Source organism: Amblyomma mixtum, chromosome 2 (assembly GCF_055824585.1).
Source record: "Amblyomma mixtum isolate Tamu chromosome 2, ASM5582458v1, whole genome shotgun sequence".
In the NCBI taxonomy this organism is placed as follows: Eukaryota; Metazoa; Arthropoda; class Arachnida; order Ixodida; family Ixodidae; genus Amblyomma; species Amblyomma mixtum.
Window position 1 is genome coordinate 114,126,130 of NC_143013.1, and position 19,988 is coordinate 114,146,117.

General features: G+C 47.4%; 1 protein-coding gene and 1 non-coding gene across 2 annotated transcripts in view; one reads left to right on the forward strand and one right to left on the reverse strand.

Annotated features, from left to right (window-relative positions):
- Window positions 1-5,730: 5,730 nt before the first annotated feature.
- Window positions 5,731-19,988, reverse strand: part of LOC149360629 (sphingomyelin phosphodiesterase-like) — a 125,092-nt gene continuing 110,834 nt past the window's right edge. Inside the window, exons 8-12 of the mRNA XM_089572418.1 lie at window positions 19,829-19,916; window positions 16,237-16,319; window positions 14,369-14,576; window positions 7,842-8,032; window positions 5,731-6,100 (exon numbers count right to left, since the gene is read on the reverse strand). Of these exons, the coding sequence (XP_089428544.1) occupies window positions 5,986-6,100; window positions 7,842-8,032; window positions 14,369-14,576; window positions 16,237-16,319; window positions 19,829-19,916 (685 nt within the window). The 3' untranslated portion in view covers window positions 5,731-5,985. The remainder of the gene's footprint in view (window positions 6,101-7,841; window positions 8,033-14,368; window positions 14,577-16,236; window positions 16,320-19,828; window positions 19,917-19,988) is intronic.
- TRNAT-GGU (transfer RNA threonine (anticodon GGU)) lies at window positions 16,810-16,883 on the forward strand. Its single transcript has one exon. It is a non-coding gene; the product is annotated as a tRNA-Thr (tRNA).

Consider the following 19,988-nt stretch of genomic DNA (forward strand, 5'->3'; position numbering starts at 1 on the left):
ATGGCGCATATACAGTACTAAGGAACGGGTATGTACTGGACTCGCGGGCAGACGGGAAATATGTGCGATTGCTCAACAATCAGGATATAGCTGGAAACATAGAGGAATACTGTAGTATTAACGAGAGGGTGGCAGCGCTCGTAATTAGGCTTAATAACAGGTACAAACTGACGGTGGTACAGGCCTACGCGCCTACATCTAGCTATAATGACCAGATCGCAGAAAACTTCTATAAGGACGTGGAATCGGCAATGAGCAAAGTAAAAACACAGTAAACTGTACTGATATGCAGGCTGAAGACCAGGCATTAGGCGACTATGGCATCGGCTCTAGGAATAGCAGGGAGTCGTCAGAAGAGTTCGTGGACAGGAATAGTTTGCGTATCATGAATATCTTCTTCCGCAAACGAGAAAACAGGCGACGTACGTGGAATATAGCGCCAATGGTAAGACCAAAAATGAAAATGAGTTCGTACTTTGTCCTCACCCATTCTTATCGATCCGTGAAGCTCGCATTCTTCTCCGAATACGGTTTAATCCCCTACGTACACCAGCCATACGTTTTCTTTACCGGTACACTTCCACACCTCAGTGCACAAACTGTCCACACACATATGCAGACATAGAACACTGCCTTACACAGTGCCACGCAGCCTTCCAGTCCCCCGCCTATCCTTTCCCCCACCGTGGCCCATCTGCCTCGCCTCCCTAGATCGAAAACTTCAACGTGCCCTCGTCTCCTTGGCCCAGGACTTGTTGAACGCCTAACAGAAAGGCTGTTCCAATAATAGTGTCACGCCACCACCACCACCATGGCATCGTGGGCGATGCGGAGGTCCTCGGAAAGGTGCGTTGTACCAACCGCAGAATAGTAATGTCTCGGGTTAGCTTACACTTGAAGAGGGAAGGGAAAAAACTAGTGAAGCGGAAGCCCGTTAACAAGTTAGTGGTAAGAGGGAAACTAGAGAAATTCAGGATATCACTGCAGAGCAGATATTCACCTTTAACATAGTAAGGTGACCTTAATGTTCAAAAAATGGCTTTTTGTTGAGCGTAAAGTACTTGCTGAAGCGGGATCTCTAATGCTGCCGCATTGCACTCTTGCAAAAAAAAGACATACAAGAATTAGAAAAAATACAGAGGCGTGCAGTACGTTTTATATTTAATAAGTACAATAGAACTGATTCCCCATCTTCGTTAATGGCAGCAAATGATATTAAACCTCTCCACGTCAGACGCAAGATAGCCCACCTATCCTTCCTTCTACAAATAATTCATAGAAAACTAGGCATCTCTCCAGCCCCCTATGGGCAGTTTTCAGAAACGCGTAGAACTCGTCGTCGTCATAATCACACTTTAGCACCATCCCAGACAACACCAAATGTCCTGAGGACGTCCTCAAATGGTCAAAACGTCCTCATCCCGAACAGGACATTCCGAGTACTTTTTGAGTGCATCACGGTCAAATGTCATCATGAGGATGTCCTCCCTTTGTACTTCGCGGGACGACTCGAGGACGAAAATTTCTCAAATGTCCTACAAACGTCTTATCACAGGACAATATTGTGGCGTTGAACTCGGATAAAACCAGCTTTATCTCTCGCACTTGGCTTTCATTCCGTACAAACTGCAGGTTTATTAAAAGATACCTGTGTACAATAGGGATGTAATGTAGTAAACCATTGTGGCTGAAAATATTATGTGCCTTCAGGAGATATCTTAAGATATTTTGGTTTTCAAACCTGGGCTTATGTACTCCATGCTTCTGATGGGGTTGGACTGTTCAGATTTTTGGGCGATTTGTCGGATTGGCTTTTCCACTGAGGCGGCAGAATTCAACTCCTGAGAGAGTTACATAGTGATCGCTGTAGGAAAATATTGCATGCAGAATAATTCCTGTAACTGCCAACAAATATGAGGAACGCACCAGTCACTTGTTGAGGATGCGAAACATCTGGAAAAATTTTGTTTCCTCGAATCCAAGACAAAATAAGCACGCAGAAAGTTTCACAACCCCTGTGCACACTGCCTACAATAATTAAGCAAACAGTGACCCACATTCCCTGGGCTACATCGTCACCTGATGTCCTGAAAACAGACTGAGAAGGTCCTCCAGAGAAAATTTGAGGATGTCCTAGGACGTACTGAGGCCGGACAACAGGACTAAATGAGGACCTTTTGAGGATTAGAAGAGGACGTCCTGAGGACAACACAATGTCCTAAAAAATTAATCCTCAGGACGTCCTGACGATGTAGTTGTGTTGTCTGGGATACTTCGCGCATACTAACGGTTTAAAATTTTCTTTTTTCCCTAGAACTAATGACGAATGGAACGCCCTGCCTCTACAGGTGCCCAGTCAAAAAAAACCATTGGAACCAATTGGATTTCCAATGGGTTCCAATAGGTTCCAATTGGACGAGTTCAGTTTCCAAATGGTTTCAATTGGAATGGTGTTCCAATTGGACGGTCCAAATGGACTATCCAATTGGACCGCTTGGGTTTCCAATTGGTTCCAATTGGAATGGTGTTCCAATTGGATGGTCCAAATGGACTATCCAATTGGACCATTTGGGTTTCCAATTGGTGAGCCCAATTGATCGTACCCACTTCATCCAATTGGTCCACCGAACTGCACCCAATTTATCCAATGAATGTTTGCATGTTTGACGAAAAAGGTAGAATATGGTACTTACAATAAGAGCTATCAGCAGCTTAGCCTAATAAATCGTACTCATCACCTACACCACCATTGGAGCTGAAATTAAATGAAATAACTGTGCTCAGTGGGCAAGCACTACCGGCCCCAGCATGAGAGCCTAATAAATTGGGTATATAAGTTGGAGCAGAAGTGTGTTCTCTGGATGTACATATTAAGCTAATGTATATGCTACTAGTGCCTGAATGTGCAGTGTTGCTTGTGTGTGATGTATGTGTGTCTGTTGGCTTTGATTTCCATAAAAGCATGTTAATTTCAATTCTGTAGAAAAATGTTGATTGGCACTACCCAGTCAAAAAAACCATTGGGAGCAATTGGTTTTCAGACACCATTGGAACCAATTGGCTCAAAAGCCAACTGGAACCAATTGGTCTTTCCAATTGGTTTCTAGCCAATTGGTTCCAATGGTGCCCAAAAATCAACTGGTTCCAATTGGAAATCTCAATGGTTTTTTTGACTGGGTGATATTGGCTGTTGATTTTGACAACACACTTTGTGAGCTATTTTAGATTGTGTATGTGCTACAATAGACAATAAGATGAGCCACAGGCATTTTCAAGCTATTTTCCTTAGCTTTTGGCCTGTGGCTCATCCTAAAGACTGTATGCACATTTGTAAAATAAAATGAAGTTTGGTAAATAAAAAAAAAATTATTTTTCTATATTTTACGATACAGCTGTATTGAGTGAATGTGTTTTTTTTCTGCCCTCCCTGCCTGGACCCAAAGAAGGGTCTGCAGTATTGTGAAAATAAAATAAATAAAAGGGGTTCGTGTCATCTACGTTTTTTTTACTAGAAGCTTTTTGCTCACCTCCACCTCGAAAATAAGAATATAACAATAAACCTATTGTGTTAGCACCCTCCAGTAGATATCATATCAGTATATGTTTTCGAATAACCGATGATAAATTGCGCGCCATCTGTTCAGTCCTCGCAGTTTACCCTTGTACCTGTGGGTCGTATCACTTGTGCTATTATTTTGCATGTGCTTTTTCATTTGCTTTATGTCGGACTTAGTAGCTGTATTTTGCTTCAGGATGTCCGTTACGATGCGCCATGCACTACCATCGACAGGTTCAGGACATATGGCGGGACGTTCTCCATATTTTGTATTTGTATTTCTGCTGCTGCAGGCTGTAACTGGTTTGAGAGGGCTAATACCTCATCAGGCTTCAAAGCCTTTCGCCTCACGCAATCCGCAGGAATTAATCTGTATTGCTTCCTGCAAATAAAAAACAATTCAATTCAAGAAGCGGTATTCCAATTAAGCTTGTTGGAAGAGCTCGGTGCGACAGTGGCGCTACGAGAGCTGTTTGTTAACTGTGTCCGTGTGAATCTAAGCAGTGCAGGTCTCGTTGAATAGTAAAACAATCCTATTGTTGCCATGACTTTGAGAGACTAATGAGAACGCGTTGCAGCAAATACTGTTTGATCAGTTGGTGAGCAGGCAGAAACATACCGAGTCAAAAAAAAACATTGGAACCAACTGGGTATACAACTGGTTCCAAATGGTTCCAATTGGACTAGTCGAGTTTCCAACTGGTTCCGATTGGAATGGTGTTCCAATTGAATGGTCCAATTGGACTATCCAATTGGACCATTTGGGTTTCCAATTGGTGGGCCCAATTGGTCTTACCCATTGCATCCAATTGGACCGCCCAAGCGCACAAAATTTCTCCAATGAATGTTTGCATGACCAACAAGGTAGAACTAATACGGTTCTTATAATAAGAGCTATCAGCAGCTTAACCTACTAAATTGTACTCATCATCTGAACCACCACTGCAGCTGAAATTAAAATAAATAACTGCGCTCAGTGGGCAAGCGCCACTGGCCCCAGCATGAGAGCCGCATAAATTGGGTATATAAGTTGCAGCAGAAGTGTGTCCTCTGGATGTACATATTGAGCTAATATATGCTACCAGTGCCTGAATGTGCAGTGTTGCTTGCGTGTAATGTATGTGTGCCTGCAGTTGACTTTGATTTCCATAAAAACATGTTAATTTCGATTTCGTAGAACAATGTTGATTGGCACTAGGCACGGCATCTCCCTGCAGTACTCATAAATTAGTTTTCCTTTTGCACATTATAATATGTTCAGTTGTAGAAATATTTATCCAAGATTCTAGGGCATATTATTCACAAACATTTAGCTACCTCTCTCAATGAAAATAACATATTTGGTGAATATTTTCTGGGTGAAACAACTGCGTGGCCTAATGGGGCCGATTGGCTAGTCCAATTGAGTCCAATTGGTCGAGTGGCTAAAAACACAACTGGAACCAATTGGTTCCAATTGGGAAATCTAATTGGAACCAATGGGAATGTCTAATTGGTTCCAGTGATTTTTTTTTTGTCTGGGATAGTTACAGCCATGACGTCCCGCTGAATAGACAGCACCCGCTAATCACAAGCCGACCGTTTCGTCGCCATGCATGTTGGGAACGGAAATCAGTCGTTGATAATAACATTTATTCTATTAAGTTAGGAGAATTGCACTTTCTGCACTTTTTGGTCCGTTCTGTACTGATTGTAACACATGATCTACATTTCTAGTACTGTTCCCACTTGAGAAAGAATCGAGCTGAGGTATTGAAATGCTAACGCTGGTATATTTTTTCACCGCGCAGGCTATTGCTTCTGAAGGCCTCACGAAAGGAAAGTTAAAGGATACTTTGAAATATAGAATGTTGTCCTGTCTCTTCAAATGATCATTTGGTTGGCGGCGGTAGTAAAGTCTACACGACACTTTTTGACCGCAAGCCAGAATAAAGAAAAAATAAACGGACAGAAAGCGAGAGAGTCATTTTATTGAAGAGCGCAGGTCAGCGCACAGCATATCCGGCGCCTCGTTCACCGAGACGAGTTGGTTTTCCAGCGGCACTGACGGCCATAGACTCCAAGAAAAGGTAAATGTAAGGGAGCGGACTGGGCAACATAAGAGAAAAAACACGGAATGTTTCTTCACTTGCGTTTCAGTCTTCCAGGAGCAAGTCTTGCGCTAGCACATATCGAACAAAACCACAAAAGCAGGCCCGAGCAGAATGAGTGCGGAGCCACACTTCACCCGAAGCAGTTTAGTGCGGAAACATCCGTCCGCCCTTTATTTTCTAGCAAGTTATATCAAGGGAGATATGCGATACGGAAGAAATGTTCGGCAAATCTGTACCTTTCCTGTCTAGGCTTGAAGCGATTAAAATGTAGTATGTCACGTTCCTCTCCATACTGTGGAACTAAGGGTGCGCTCTTAATTGATAATGGTTAATTCACTATTGCCGGCATTTCTTGAGGTCAGCCGATTTCGACGTGCGTAGCTTGCAAAGCAAGGTACGACGACATGAAGAGTCGCAGGGCTTGGCAAGGGGATCCTGTTTTAGGTGGAACCTAGGCAAGAAAGAACACGAAGAGCTCAGATTCCAGCATACAGTCTTCGGTACTTGGTCACTCTTAGCCTCTGTACAGAACCGTGATGTTCATTTTGAAAGGAATGAAATGTTTATTCGGCCATATTTACAATATGCCCCCGGGGAGAGGCAAAAGGAGGCAGACAAAGCATGCCTCCTGACGAGGCCAACACCCCGGCTAACACATCAGGACAGAGGTGACAAAACGGCAAATCACATATGCAGAAAAAAAACAACTTAAAAAAAAACAACTTTACAAGAAAGGAACAGCATACTTTAAGGTAACATGCCTAATCCCGAAGACAAACAAAGAAAGACACTCCTGATATGTTAAAAAAAACAAACATGACACCGTTACGCCCGAACTAACTAACCAGAAAAGTTCAACACAACTTAATACTAGCAAATTGAAAGTGTTTTGCAAAATTTACAACAGACAATGGAGTACAAATATGCAAGAGAAAAATCCACAACACTGATAAAAACAGCAAAAAAACAGCAAAAAACAGTGCGAAACAACTCAAATAAACACAAAATTACAAAATAGGAAAAAGCAGCTTCCATTTCTTTTTAAAAGCAATAGGACTCGTAGCTTCCTGAGCTATTTCCACTAAAGATGGGTGCGCATTACATAAAGCTGCAATTTGATTATTTACACTTTACGTTCCATAATTTGTTCTGGATCTTATGGTAGATAGAGAAACCGTGCGCAGTTCGTATTTAATGTTTCTAGAAAGATACATATTTCGGAAAGAAGTGAAATCCTCTTTAATTTTATGAAAAATGTGAATCGCTAAACTAAAGCTGTAGGAGTTAAGGAAACTGCGTGCATCAAAAGTTTTGAAGAGATTTGTTTCATTAGTTGTATTTGGACATAAGGCACGTAAGGCTCTTTTCTGGAGAGAAAATAATTTATGTGAGTCAGTTTTATTGCAGGTACCCCATACTAGATTGCAATATACTAGGTGGCAATAAACCAGAGCAAAATATAATCATGATATTGAATCCTGATATTCGCGTCTCTCATAGCCTTAGTCGCTTTGGGACGTTAAACCCCAATAAACCAAACCAACCAAACCAATCCTGATATTCTTTATGAATGACAGCACGAAGGACAAACCAATGCCTATTTTTTCGAAACTTTCGCAATTCATTCTTTTCGGACTATTGAAGTCAGCAGCAGCCTAATTTTTGCGCAATGAGCTTTCTCCATGAACTTAAGAATTATCACAGATCAGAAGCAGAACAAAGCTTCGGCTACGACAATCAAAAAACCGATTGGTGAATGCAGCTTTTGCGGGAGTGCAACTTTTAAAACCAGGTCCAGCGCCACGAGACCCTCAGCGCATCTAACACACCACGGCTGTGTTGCGCTATATCCGGGCTTTCTGCAGAAGACGGAGCGGCTGTTGTGCGAGAAAGGAAGAAGTGACCTACATATTCTAGTCTGGCCGGTGTTCGCGTAAGGTGACAAAGTCGACGATGTAATGCAACTGTACTAAATTCTCTAAGCCTCCCACTCAAAAGCCGCACATTTGAGTTGAGTGAAGCTCCCGTGGGACACAGTGTCTATGGTCTGCAGGATATTTATCGGGTACGACATGCAACGCCGTTGCCTTCACCGACGGCAACGCGGTTTACTTTGGAGGCGGAGGAGATTCCTCGTAAGGTTATTGATGAAAAGCGTAAACCACTGCTTCCGCTGTTCCTCGGGGGCTCACCTGTAGAACTTGTTGAACAGCCGGTCATCGCTTTCCATCCTCTTCACCAGGGCATCCCACTCTTTTGGCTGCAGGGAGGCCATGCCCAAGGCGCTCTTGGCCTTGTACTCCAGCTCCCATCGAGGCTCTCGCGTAGGGTTCGCGTTCGCCTCCGTCATGTTCATCAGGTAGGTTTCGTGGTCGAGAACGGCCTGAGAACAGAATATAGTTGCGATTGTCAGCTGCAGTCTGGCTAGGAATCGTGCCTAGCTCATCTGCTTTCAGCGTTTCTTTCGTAATTTCAGGTTTCTTGACTACTTTTATTCTGCCCGGAGTAACTCGTGTGATACAGACTCTAGAAACGTGCATTCTTTTCTTTTCTGATCGCGAAAGTATGCAGAATGCTGACAGTATTGACGTATTGCCGCACTACTAACCCTTCTAGTGGCGCCGTATTGCGACTAAACTGTATTACCTAGCATCTGGCAAGCCTTGGGCATTCTAGGGACTAGATGGTTTGTCGTCTTTCTCTCTCGAGCTCCCTGCTGTCGCGCTTCCCAGCACGTCTAAGTAAACCTGCACAGTGTACGTGAACCGTTTGTAGGTGCATGTTTAGTGGAGGTGCCGGGTGAGGTCTCATGTACGCTGACTTCGACGACACTCTTGGCGCCAATTATCAACGCGTGGACTCAATACCCGTCCACAAGGCTAGCTGCCGTCTGCGAGGCCTACAACCGGAGTTCGGCCAACTGAGTACGCCAGTAAAGAGCATGACGTCTGCGACGGGTGGCCAGACAACTTAGCGTTCCGGGAATGCCCCACCGTTCGTCCTTCACGTACTTTGGCCGCCGCCACCGTTCCACGCCGACAGGTTCGAGGATGTTGAAGACTGGTTGCCTAGTTTTGACTGAGTGGCGGGCTTCAGTGAGTGGGACGGCGAGCGGAAATTGTGCAACATCTAATTCGCACTGCAGGGCTCGGTCAAGACGTGGTTTGATATCCACGAAGCTTCCTTCACCAACTGGGACGGTCTGCGCCGGTAGCTGTTAGCGACATTCACTACTAGCGAAAGAAAGGAGAGGGCTGAAATCGCCTTGCATTCGAGGTCGCAGCAACCGAACGAGAACAACGCCGTGTTCATCGAGGACATGACACGACTCTTCAATCGGGCGACCCTGCTATGCCCGACACCAATAAAGTACGCCACTTAATGCGCGGCCTAAAGGAGTAATTGTCAGCCGTACTGGTCCGTGACCCGCAATGAACGGTGGCCGACTTTACCAAGGAAGCAACGAGTAAGGAGCGTTATCCGCAGGAATGGGGCGCGCACTACGGTCATCAGGCTACTGTAGCAGCGGTCACCCACTGCACGCCTATGTCGCTTCCCACTGAGGAGCTTCGGTAGTTTGTGAAGAGCCTTGTGCGCGAGGAACTGTTTCGAAGCTCCACAGGCCAGTGTCGCTGCCGTAACGGACGTGGTCCGTGATGAAATCCGGCGGGTTATGCAGGCACCATCAACTCCACAGATGGCACTCTACGTTATGGCCTACAGCGAGGGACTAGGAAGTCCTGGGCGCGTGATGCGAGCATTTTCTCCCGTCGCTAGTATGACTTCTCTGCATGCAGTGCCCAGTCGCAGCTGCAACCACCGCGCCGCAGGATTCCGGGCCCACCATGAGCAAAGCGCACGTATTGCGTACACCCAGCAATCAGCCGCTCTGCTATCACTATGGAGAGCCCAGGTGAATGGCCATGAGATACTCAGCAGTGCCTGGCCGATGGCGTGCAGTCCGCGACCTCGCAGCTACGCCAGTGCCGATCGCCACCCCCACGATGGTTCCCTTCGCCCAGCCGCCGCCATCGTCTTGCCAGTTCAGAGGCGCGTCGCCGCATCGGAAAAACTGAAGACGGCGTCCTCCGGGGGTAGGGCTGCCGCTACTGGACCGAATCAAGAGCCTCAACCCGACGTTTCGTCGCGACTGTCCAACCGACGAAGACTTGACCCGACGACCTCAGCGACGCGCTGGGACCGACTGGTTTCCGCCGAAATTCCGGTAGTTCCTGAGAACCATGACGTGACCGGACTCGAGGATACCTGCATTGAATTTTCATTAAGGAGTAGTCGGTTAGCCATGTCCCTCAGAAAGGTTCTGACTTCTTGGTCTGGAATGCAGAGTCACAGAGCCGGTGGCCATGTGGTGACTCCGACTGGCGTCTGCACTTCGCGAATAGAGAGTCACGGCGTTATTTCTCCTGGTTGCATTGCTGTTACCGGAGTGCTCCGAGGACCTGATAGTCGGTTTGGATTTCCTTCGGGAGTACGGTGCCGTCATCAGTCTTTAGGAGCTAATCGCGTAGTTTTCCACCCAACGCCCCGTCGACGACGATACCGAGCCACGCAGGGCTAGGTTACGCGTTTGTCACGACCAGGTATTGACCCTGTTTAGACCCGACATGTTTGTTACCATAGAGTGCGATAACAGCACAGGAACTCGTAACATCGCTGAAAGCAACATGTCGCCGCTGCTCCTGGGCCGGCAAGTCTTTGTAGGTCGCGGAATTATTGAACTGAACAATGAGCGAAATGAACTTTCGGGGACCAATTTTGGTCGTGAACCTTAGTGCTGCGTGGCAAAATAACTATTGCGTACTGCGAAGAACTTAGCGAATGCGAGTGACAGCACGCTTTGTCCGAAACTCCGGCATCAGCGGAGGCACCGACCACTACCCATAAAATCCGACGTGTACCTCAACCTCTCCTCTTATCACAAACGCTACTCGGAGAGCATTATCGAATCTTTCCGCGACTGTTTTGCCCCGGCCTCCATAGGCAGACACCGCTCACAAACCACCGCATTATAGTTGACGCCATCCAGCGACCGTTATGTGAGCTGCCTTATCGGACCTCTTTGAAAGAACGTGATGCCATTCGCCGCCAAGTTCAAGAAATGCTCCAGGACGACGTTATACCTCCGTCGACGAGCCTGTGGTTATCGCCTGTTGTTCCAGTGGCAACAAAAGATGGAACCATGCAGTTCTGTGTTGATGACAGAAGTCTAAACAAAGTCAGCAAACAAGACGGCTATCATCTGCCACGCACTGAGGACTCCCTGGACCGGCTGCGCTACGCCACGCACTTCTCGTCGCTAGGTTCATGCAGTGGCTATTGGCAAATCAAGGTGGACGAAAGCGTCCAGGAATAGGGCACTTTTATTACACCAAACGGTCTGCACGAATTCCGGGTGCTCTTTTTCGGCCTGTGCTCCTGCTACCTGTCAGCGGATGATGGACGCCGTACTTTCCGGTCTGAAACGGCAGTCCTGCCTTGTATAGCTGGATGACGTTGTCATCTTCTCTGACACGTTCGAAGAGCACCTGAGGTGCCAGTGCGCTGAGTTCGAAGTAATTCGTTGGGCAAGTCTTTCCCTCAAGCTCGAAAAGTGTCAGTTCACTTTCCAAGAGCTGAATTTCATTACCTCATCGTGAGCGGTAAGGGAGTCAGCCCAGACCCCGATAAGAAAGCCGCTGTCGCTGCTTTTGCTGTGCCCACCGATAAGCGAGGTGTGCGCTGCTTTCTGGGTCTCTACGCCTATTTTCGTCGTTTTGCGCAGAGCTCCTCCCAAACTGCTGCACCCCTTACTCGCCTCACTAGAGATAACAGTTCTTGTAGGTCCAGGAGCAACAACGAGCCATCGAAGACCTCAGACCTTGTCTCCAAAGCACGCTCATCCTCGGACACTTCGACGAGTAGGCCGACATTGGACTGCACATCGACGCTAGCAACATCGGCCTCGATATTATCTTTGGGTATTCGCAGGATGGCCTTCATCGCGTAATCGCATACGCAAGCCGCATCTGGTCACAATCCGAGGCGAACTATTCCACCACCGAAAAAGAATGCCTGGCAGTTGTGTGGGAAGTAACCAAATTTGTAAGCATTAGTTAGCGTGGCCACTGGAAGTAACTATTGGCCGCGGCAGGCTCCTCAGAAGATGATGTCATACATGGTCGGGAAAGGGCTCCCAGTATCGCTTTCGGCAACGGTGCTTAGAGCCACTATAGGCCCCCTTTCGAGACATGACATCCTTACAAGGCTGAGCACGAAGGCAGGGAACGTCTCTATCCATTAGAAAAACCGGCTGGTTCCTTGCCGCGCTGGGGATCGAACCCAGCACCATCCGAATGCTTAGATGGCCTTGTGGTAGAGAATCCGCCTGAATCTGCCTGCGCTGGGTTCGATCCAATGCGTTCCCGCGAACCTACTCGTTTTTCTAATGTGTAGAGACATCTCCAGGCTTGGTGCTCAGCCTTCTGAGGGGGTCCCGTTTCGAAAGGAGGCATATAAAGGCTCCGAGCACGGTTGCCAATAAAAAATACTCGCCGCTCCTTGCCGATCAAGAACAGAACCATCGTGAGGCGTCCGCCACGGACATGGCAGACACCTGTCATGGGCGTTTCCGGGTGGCTACCAGTAAAATAGGTATAAGCGAACCATCCGGACTGGCACTCAGCCCTTGCTGAGGGGCTGCAACGCTCGGAATTCTCTCAAGTCGATGTAGTAGGAGGCCCTCAAGTCTAGAATCATGTGGCCTAGTCTGTGGGAGGGCATCTTGGGTACACCTGTCGTGAACCCACCGAAGCAAATAGGTGTACAATTTCTCTGGCCAAGTGCTCGGTTGCTTAGGAGGCTCCATCTGGAAGTGGGCGCCTATGGCCCTCCCTCCTCGCGGCTCGTCGGGCTCCCTGTACAACCACGGATCGCTTTGTGGTTGAGCATTCGCCAAGGCGATGGGAGACACTTCGGTGTCGCCGAGTACCCACCTACCGGACGAAATAGATACACGAGTCCGCACTCGGCCTGGCGCTCGGACATTATGGGACCTCAGTGCTTGGAAAGATGCCCCAGCTCGTTCTGGGCAGCTACCTTGACGGCAGTGGTAGCCACCAGTTACCGCGGAGGCCTTGACATAGAGCAGGGGCATAGCCAGGGGGTTGTTTCGGTGTCAGAACACCCCGAAATTTTTTTAGTGCTGCATCCCCCTCCCCTTTTTTTTTCACCCATGCTATTGACACATCGCATCGATATATTAAAATGTAAAGACAAAAATCAAAAGTGTGTCAGTACGGTCACAAAAATAGTTTGTGTCATAGAAAATAGATGGCGCCACTAAACTGAAGTTATCGTTGCGCTTTCGTTTGCATGCGCTGAACTAAAAGTGAGGATGTAACAGTGCAATTTCCCGCAAAGTGTTGCATTTAGCGCACGTAAGCATTGAGACGGAGAGAGCTAGCAACAACGCCTCTGAATCAGCATTTAAGCTATCTGAATATTCTTTTGCCCCTTCGTCGCAGTTCCCGGATGGAAATTTGGGCAAGTCGGTATTGATCCATAACGTAAGAGTAGCGCAAAACCAGGACGATGGACACAAGGGGAGAGAACACACACCAACAACACAGGCGCTAACTTCACAACACAGGCGGAAGTTAGCGCCTGTGTTGTTGGTGTATGTTCTCTCCCCTTGTGTCCGTCGTCCTGGTTTTGCGCTACTCTTACGTTACAGTTCCCGGAGTCCTGTATGCCCTGATATTTCTAACATAATGTTTGGACGCAGGCGCTCTTTCTTTTTATTGTTTTACCAGCTACGTATAAAAAACCTGAAAATTGTTTTTGGCTACGCCACTCACGTAGAGCCCACCGGTTTTCTAATTGGTGCAAGATTTTCCCCGTTCTGGTGTTCGGTTATCCTGAGGTGAAATGCTTGGAAAGGGGCTTTTGGTCACCTCATCCCTCCCTCGATGGAAAATCTGTCCACCTCAAGTCCGTCTTGTGCGGTGAAGCCCATTGTGACCCTTTTTCACTCAAGGTGGGTCTCAGATACCCGTTTCCTAAGCATTTCACCCCAGGTGAGCCGAGCACCAGAACAAGGTACCCATTGTGCACCGGCGGCCACCGGCGGGCACTGGGAATCGAACCCCGCACCTCCCGTATGCGAGACGGATGTTGTGACCACACGTGAACTGGAATGCGGAAGTGTCTGTCGGAATTCTCCCCTTAACCTCGTGCTTGCTACCAGAACTCCACACAGCCAGAGATTCCCCGAGGTGGATTATAGGCTGTTAAAAAGCAGCGATTTCTTTACAATATTTGGTACTGTAGGATTCATGTAAATGTGCGATGCAACTCGCTTCCGTATAACGGGGCACGGGCGCCTCATGGTTGACCTTAAGACTTAGTTTACCCGCGTGGAAATCAGTGATATTCTACCCACCTTGTGCCTTCTAAAGTTTCTTGAAGACTGATCTCGACACCAAATGGTAACATATGCTTTTGTTGACTATCGTGGGTGATTTTGTGCGTGGAAACATAGATCGGGGAGGTCACAGATCTACGCCTGAAATTCTCGAGTTTCATTTATATCTAAGTGTCTCTACGGTGGAGCAATTGCCGGCGGAATAATCATGAGGCTAACCCCACCATAGCTTGCAACAATCTCAACTTCTCGCGCCGGTAGTTATGAACAGAAGAGCAACGACAAAACTTTACTCACCCAGGTGCTTTTGGTGTGGTTCCCATCAACGACGTAGATGCGGAAAGCAGGGTGTCCCGTGTCGAAGGTGGTGGTGCTGGGCGCCACATAGGCGACCGCGTATGGCCGCTGCCGATGCGAGCGTCCTCTGCCGACAGGTTCGTAAAATAGCTCGAGCTCGTCATTGTGCGTGTGTCCGAAGAACTGGGCCCGCACCGTCGACTCAAAGCTGCGACAGGTAAGGAGAGGACGTGATGAACAGGTGCGTAGGTACCGAGAAAACTCTGGCTAGTCGGTGAAATCGCGAGGACACCGTCGTCATCAACGTGTTGGAAGCAGGCACGGAATCCGCTCCCTGCTATTCAAATTTTCCCTCAGGAATTATGGCCCCGTGTTTGTTGCCAGGCAACACTAAACGCACCATGCCATTTATCACACCTGCATTATTTCAGTGGCATTACTTCAAGAACCATTTCGCCGCTACACATAGACATTTTCCTAATGAGTTTTCGACTTTCAAAGAACTGCAGCTCTTTTAAGCACAACGTCGACAATCTCATTTTGCTGGCGCTTTGTTGTGCCGATAGGCTTTGCGTGTTGTCGCTGCTCGTAGCCTAAACAACAAGCTGCTGCTATCGTGTCCTGAAAGCTCCGGCACAAAAAGCGAGACCTGATACGACCACTTGTTCAGAATAACGAGCCAAAATCGATTGCGAAGGCAATCGTTGGGCTTAAAGCTAGCTGTCCTTCGACTGACACCACCATATCGTTTGCTTGTTAGTTGCGCCTTCGGAATTTTTCATTCCGGGTTCCGCTAACTCAAGCTTCCATTTCGTTTTCAAATTTGTACAGATTACTGTCAATCAAGTTATAATTCGTCTCTAGTACATCTGACGAAATTTAGCTTGTAAGTACGCTACAAATCCTCTTTTTTCCTTTTGACATCCTCGCGCGCGTGGTTATTGGGCACGAGGTCAAAAATGAATCTACTCCACTCAGAATTTCACGAGTACAAGCAACTTGCCCAAGAGCAGACAGTTCAGGTGTGAATGAAAGACTTCTCCAATGTCTACGAGGTACACTAAAGCACGGAAAACAGAAATCAGGTAAAAAAGGGTGGATAGCAGACGTGCCAGCTTTAGCTTGTACACCGCTGCATGCTTGCGACGCGACTGAGCATAGACATCGCGTTCGCATCCCTGCACTACCTAACAATGCCGCAGACACACGTAAAGAAAGCGGTTCTCTTGCATCAAGTGACGAGTTCATACATGCACCCAAACAAAAAAGAGTTGTCAAAGGCCGCATGAAAGGTGTCAGCAACCTTCCTGGGTGCTGCGGCTGCCACCGCTTTTTTTGACACGCAGAACACTTATTAAACCGCTAGTCCTGTACCACCCGTCGCAATACCGACCGCTGCTGGACGGGTACATATACTCCTCTTTCCGTACACTCTTTTGCCAGACATCATCCTTTTGCCCAGAGCCAGTGTCTTCACAGCGGAATGATCTTATGTGGACTTTCAGAATACAGTGTTTGGCCGCTGCGGTGGCTCAGTGTCTATGGTGCTCGGCTGATGGCCCGAAAGACGCGGGTTCGATCCCGGCCGCGGCGGTTGAATTTCTTTGGAGGAGAAATTCGAGGCCCGTGTACTGTGCGATGTCAGTGCACGTTAAAGAACCCCAGGTGGTCGAAATTTCCGGAGCCCTCCACTACGGCGTCTCTCATAGCCTTAGTCGCTTTGGGACGTTAAACCCCATAAACCATAAACCAACCAGAATACAGTGTTTCTCCTCAGCACGCTTATTTATATACCGGATTTCCACCTCTGCACGAGAGCACAGACTGAAGTCCTGCGCCAGTTTACCCTGGGAATACGCTTTACGCACCGTTCGATGATGCTGTTGTAGTTGGCGCTCCAGACGTGCAGGCAGTCCTCCTGTCCAGGAGGGATGTGGCCAATGATGTGGACCTGCACAGGAGAAGTCGCTGGCTGGAGACTTCGCACGAAACACTTCAGTTTCAGAACTGCTCATGGCATACGATGCATTGCAAGTTATGTCACTACTACCCATGCTAAATAAAAACTACCTGATTTGATTTCCTATTCATTTGTAAGTTGAAGCGAAAACATCTTCCTCTCTTCGGCGGATGATTGGACGTAGACACCATTAAGCGCTTTTAAGGCATCGTGAGAAACACTCAGGGAAATCACAACAGGCAGTTGATATATTTTCATACCAAGCAGGCAGCGGAAAAAATGCATGACTAAAGCCAAGAACTTGGAACAAGTATAGCTTTCCTTTGTAGCCGTATGGCTGCGCTTGGGTGGATGCCAATGAGTAATTACCCCCTTATTACAAATTTACTCCACCTTGGGGGATTCACCTAAACATGTGACCAACACTGTACCCACTTCGAGTTATTGATCAATTCGCTCTCGCCCTACCATAAGCTTGCCGTCCCGGTTAGCTCAGTTGGTAGAGCGACTGCTCTGGTGAAGCAGTGGTCCCGGGTTCGAACCCCGGACAAGGACGAATTTTTCTTTAACTACGAAGTTTCTGAGAAAGCTGTATAGCTTTCCTTTGTAGCCGTATGGCTGCGCTTGGGTGGATGCCAATGAGTAATTACTCCCTTATTACAAATCTACTCCACCTTGGGGGATTCCCCTAAACATTTGACCAACAAGTGAGCTAAATTGCAGCTGGGTTTCAAGGTAAAACTCGCCGACTGCGACAAGCACGTTTCTGCATAGCTCTGCAGAGCAAGGGGGTCACGAGGGGATGCGGGATTGCGAGCCATACAGGGAGCAGCGCTGAAAGCAGGTTCACATTGTACAGTGACAGCTGTTAAAGCCACCTTTGCCGCTGATGTGGCCTCGGTGTCGTTGGCGTAACAGTCCAGGTGCAAGGCACCACACCGAGGGGTTATAATTGACTGACGCCAAGTAGTAGGAGCGTTATCGAAAATAAGGAATCGAAATCCCAAGAAGTTCAGAGCGCTGTTTTACTATTCAGTGATCTACTCTCATATTTATTATTATCTCTCGAATGAGGCATCGCTGCTGGTTCTAATCTGGAAAACATATTTATCGCACAAAAAAAGTCAACTAGAGTCCCGGAGGACTTCAAAAACAGCGCACGGAGTCCTTCCGGGACTGCCAAGGAATACTGAGGGCAGACGAGCTTTACTGGCGGAAGCTTATGACCTATATTGATATCGAAATAAGAGATCGTAGAAGTTTTGAACCAGCCTATATGAAAATTAATCGCAGTTTTGATATTAGAACGATAAATTACAGCGCAACGAAGCCGAGAAGAAATTACGCTGAAGAGAGTAAAATACCAAAATGCCCGAGCTTCTTAACAAGAATAAGGATCTCATTAGAATAAATCAACGGCACCCGCAATTAGCTGTATTTGAGGGAGTTCTGACCGAAATAACGTTTCTGTGAGTTTATTGATTGTACTGTTTCCTTGACCGCGTGAGGGTTGAGTTTAATTTATGCGCTTTTTCTATAATGGTATATGGTGTTTAACGTCCCAAAGAGACAAATGTTATGAGGGACGCTGTAGTGGAGTTTTCTTGATAATTTTGACCACCTGGGGCTCTTTAACGTGCACTGACACCTCACGTGAATACCGGCCTCAAGCCTTTCGCCTCCATCGAAATCAACCGTGGCCGGATCGAACCCGCGTCGGTCGGGTCAACAGTCGGGCACCGTGACTACTGAACCACTGCGGCGTCTTTTTCAACTAGTGTCTTTGGTGGTTTCATTTTCTCAATTTGTGCCTCATGTGCAGTTGTGTCTTGCGTCTGTGTGTCGCGTGGTAAAACGTGGATACTGCCGCTGTGATTAATTCTTTTTTCTACACTATGTTTGCTGCTTACGGTGAATGCTTATTTTCACATCTCACATTTTTTCAATGTGAGATAGAAATAGAATTACGTACCATTGATTTTTAGCAGCGCTGTTTCCTTCACTTACAGTGTGTGTGGGGTCCCAGACCTACTCATGTGCAAGGAGGCACCTTTAGGCCGGGGCTCTTAGTTCCTTGTACGAGAAGAGCAAGAAACAAAGAGTGCCGAACTAAGGTCCTTCCTTGGATTGGACCGGGCACAAGGAAACTAAGAAAAAATATATAAATTAGAAAAGAGTGGTTTGATGGCAGCGCACCAGGTTTGCTGACCCGAACACAGTGACGGTACTCTTGACGGCACTAGTTCCCCCTCTCTCTTTTTCTTCTCCCTCTGATTTTCCTATTAAGAACGTCCCTCATTGATTCTCTCAAATCGGAGTCACGCCTAATATGCACGAATATGGATGCATGGAGAAGGTATCTTTCGTGACCGTGATGGACGGTCTGGCGTGACGGACACCATTTTTGCACCCGTACCGCCACATCTGCGCGACTGGTTACTGCATCCGCCGAATTCAGCACTGTCAGCAAAATTTTATTAAACATTTAGACTGGCATCCGCATTTTCAACCACCACAGCTTAAGTTAACTTCTCACTTCACCCAAAAAGTGGTAAAGCACTACCACAATAGTAAACGTCCGGTAAAGATTTCAATGAAATTTTTACCTGTTACTCTGTCGTGCAGTAGAGAGTGAGCTTTCCAATGAAATCGGTCACTGTGATTAAGAAGGTGGGTCATGGAGAGGGGTTGACCTGTCAGGCCACCACAGCAGATGTCGCTAGCCCTAGTGACACACCACTGTTCGGAGCTGAACACTTCCCGCCAAGTCTCCACCAAAATATGCTGCTCAGCCGGCCAAGAGTTAGTGAAGCAAAAAAAGCCACGTGCCATTCACTGGCCTGACCTGCAATCGATGCTTCTGCCTATTGGTTGTAAGAACGGTTACGGACCCAAGAAGTAGACATCAGAACAGCCGTGGCGTGTGTTTTGAGGCATGATTTCATTGGTGACGTGTATATTTAAGAGCTGAAGCAACATTGCAAGCTATGGCCCGCTGAAGCTTCAGAATAACCTAAACTACCTGGCGCAACTAATTTCGCATCAGGAGCTTTTCTGCACTTCATTCCCATCAAAATGCGTCCACCAATCGCGAGAAGAGGGCCCTCGACCTCGTGCTCAATACAATAACGATGTAGCCACTGAGCCAGAGTGGAAAGTATGCGCTCGTAGGTGCCGAAGCTACGGGCACGGGACGGGACATGGCGGAAATGTACGGAGTTCCCAGCGAGAAAGGCGGCTATCACCATGTATGAGAGCTACTAATACGATACCCGCAGTAGTCTGCGCTAATTCAAAGCATGCTCCCGGCTCCCACTAGGACATATGGACATAGGACAATCACCGCGCTCGGTCATTGTTATTGATGATGAAGTGGACGTGCTGTGACTTGAGCCAACCACAAACTGGGGAAAAGCACACAATTTAATCGGACTAGGTGCCATAATGTTATAACGGCAGCGTATATATCTGCTGTTTCCGGACCGAAGGACACGAGTTACCTTTTCACCCTTTCTCTCCGAATCCTCGAGCTCTTTGACGAGGAATGCCAGCTGCTTGGCCGGGTCTCGTGGATCCAGGAGAAGCCACCTGCATCACCAGGAGCTGACTTCAGTGGTGAAGGTGTGTCATCGCACTGCACTTTAAAGGGTGTCTGCGTAG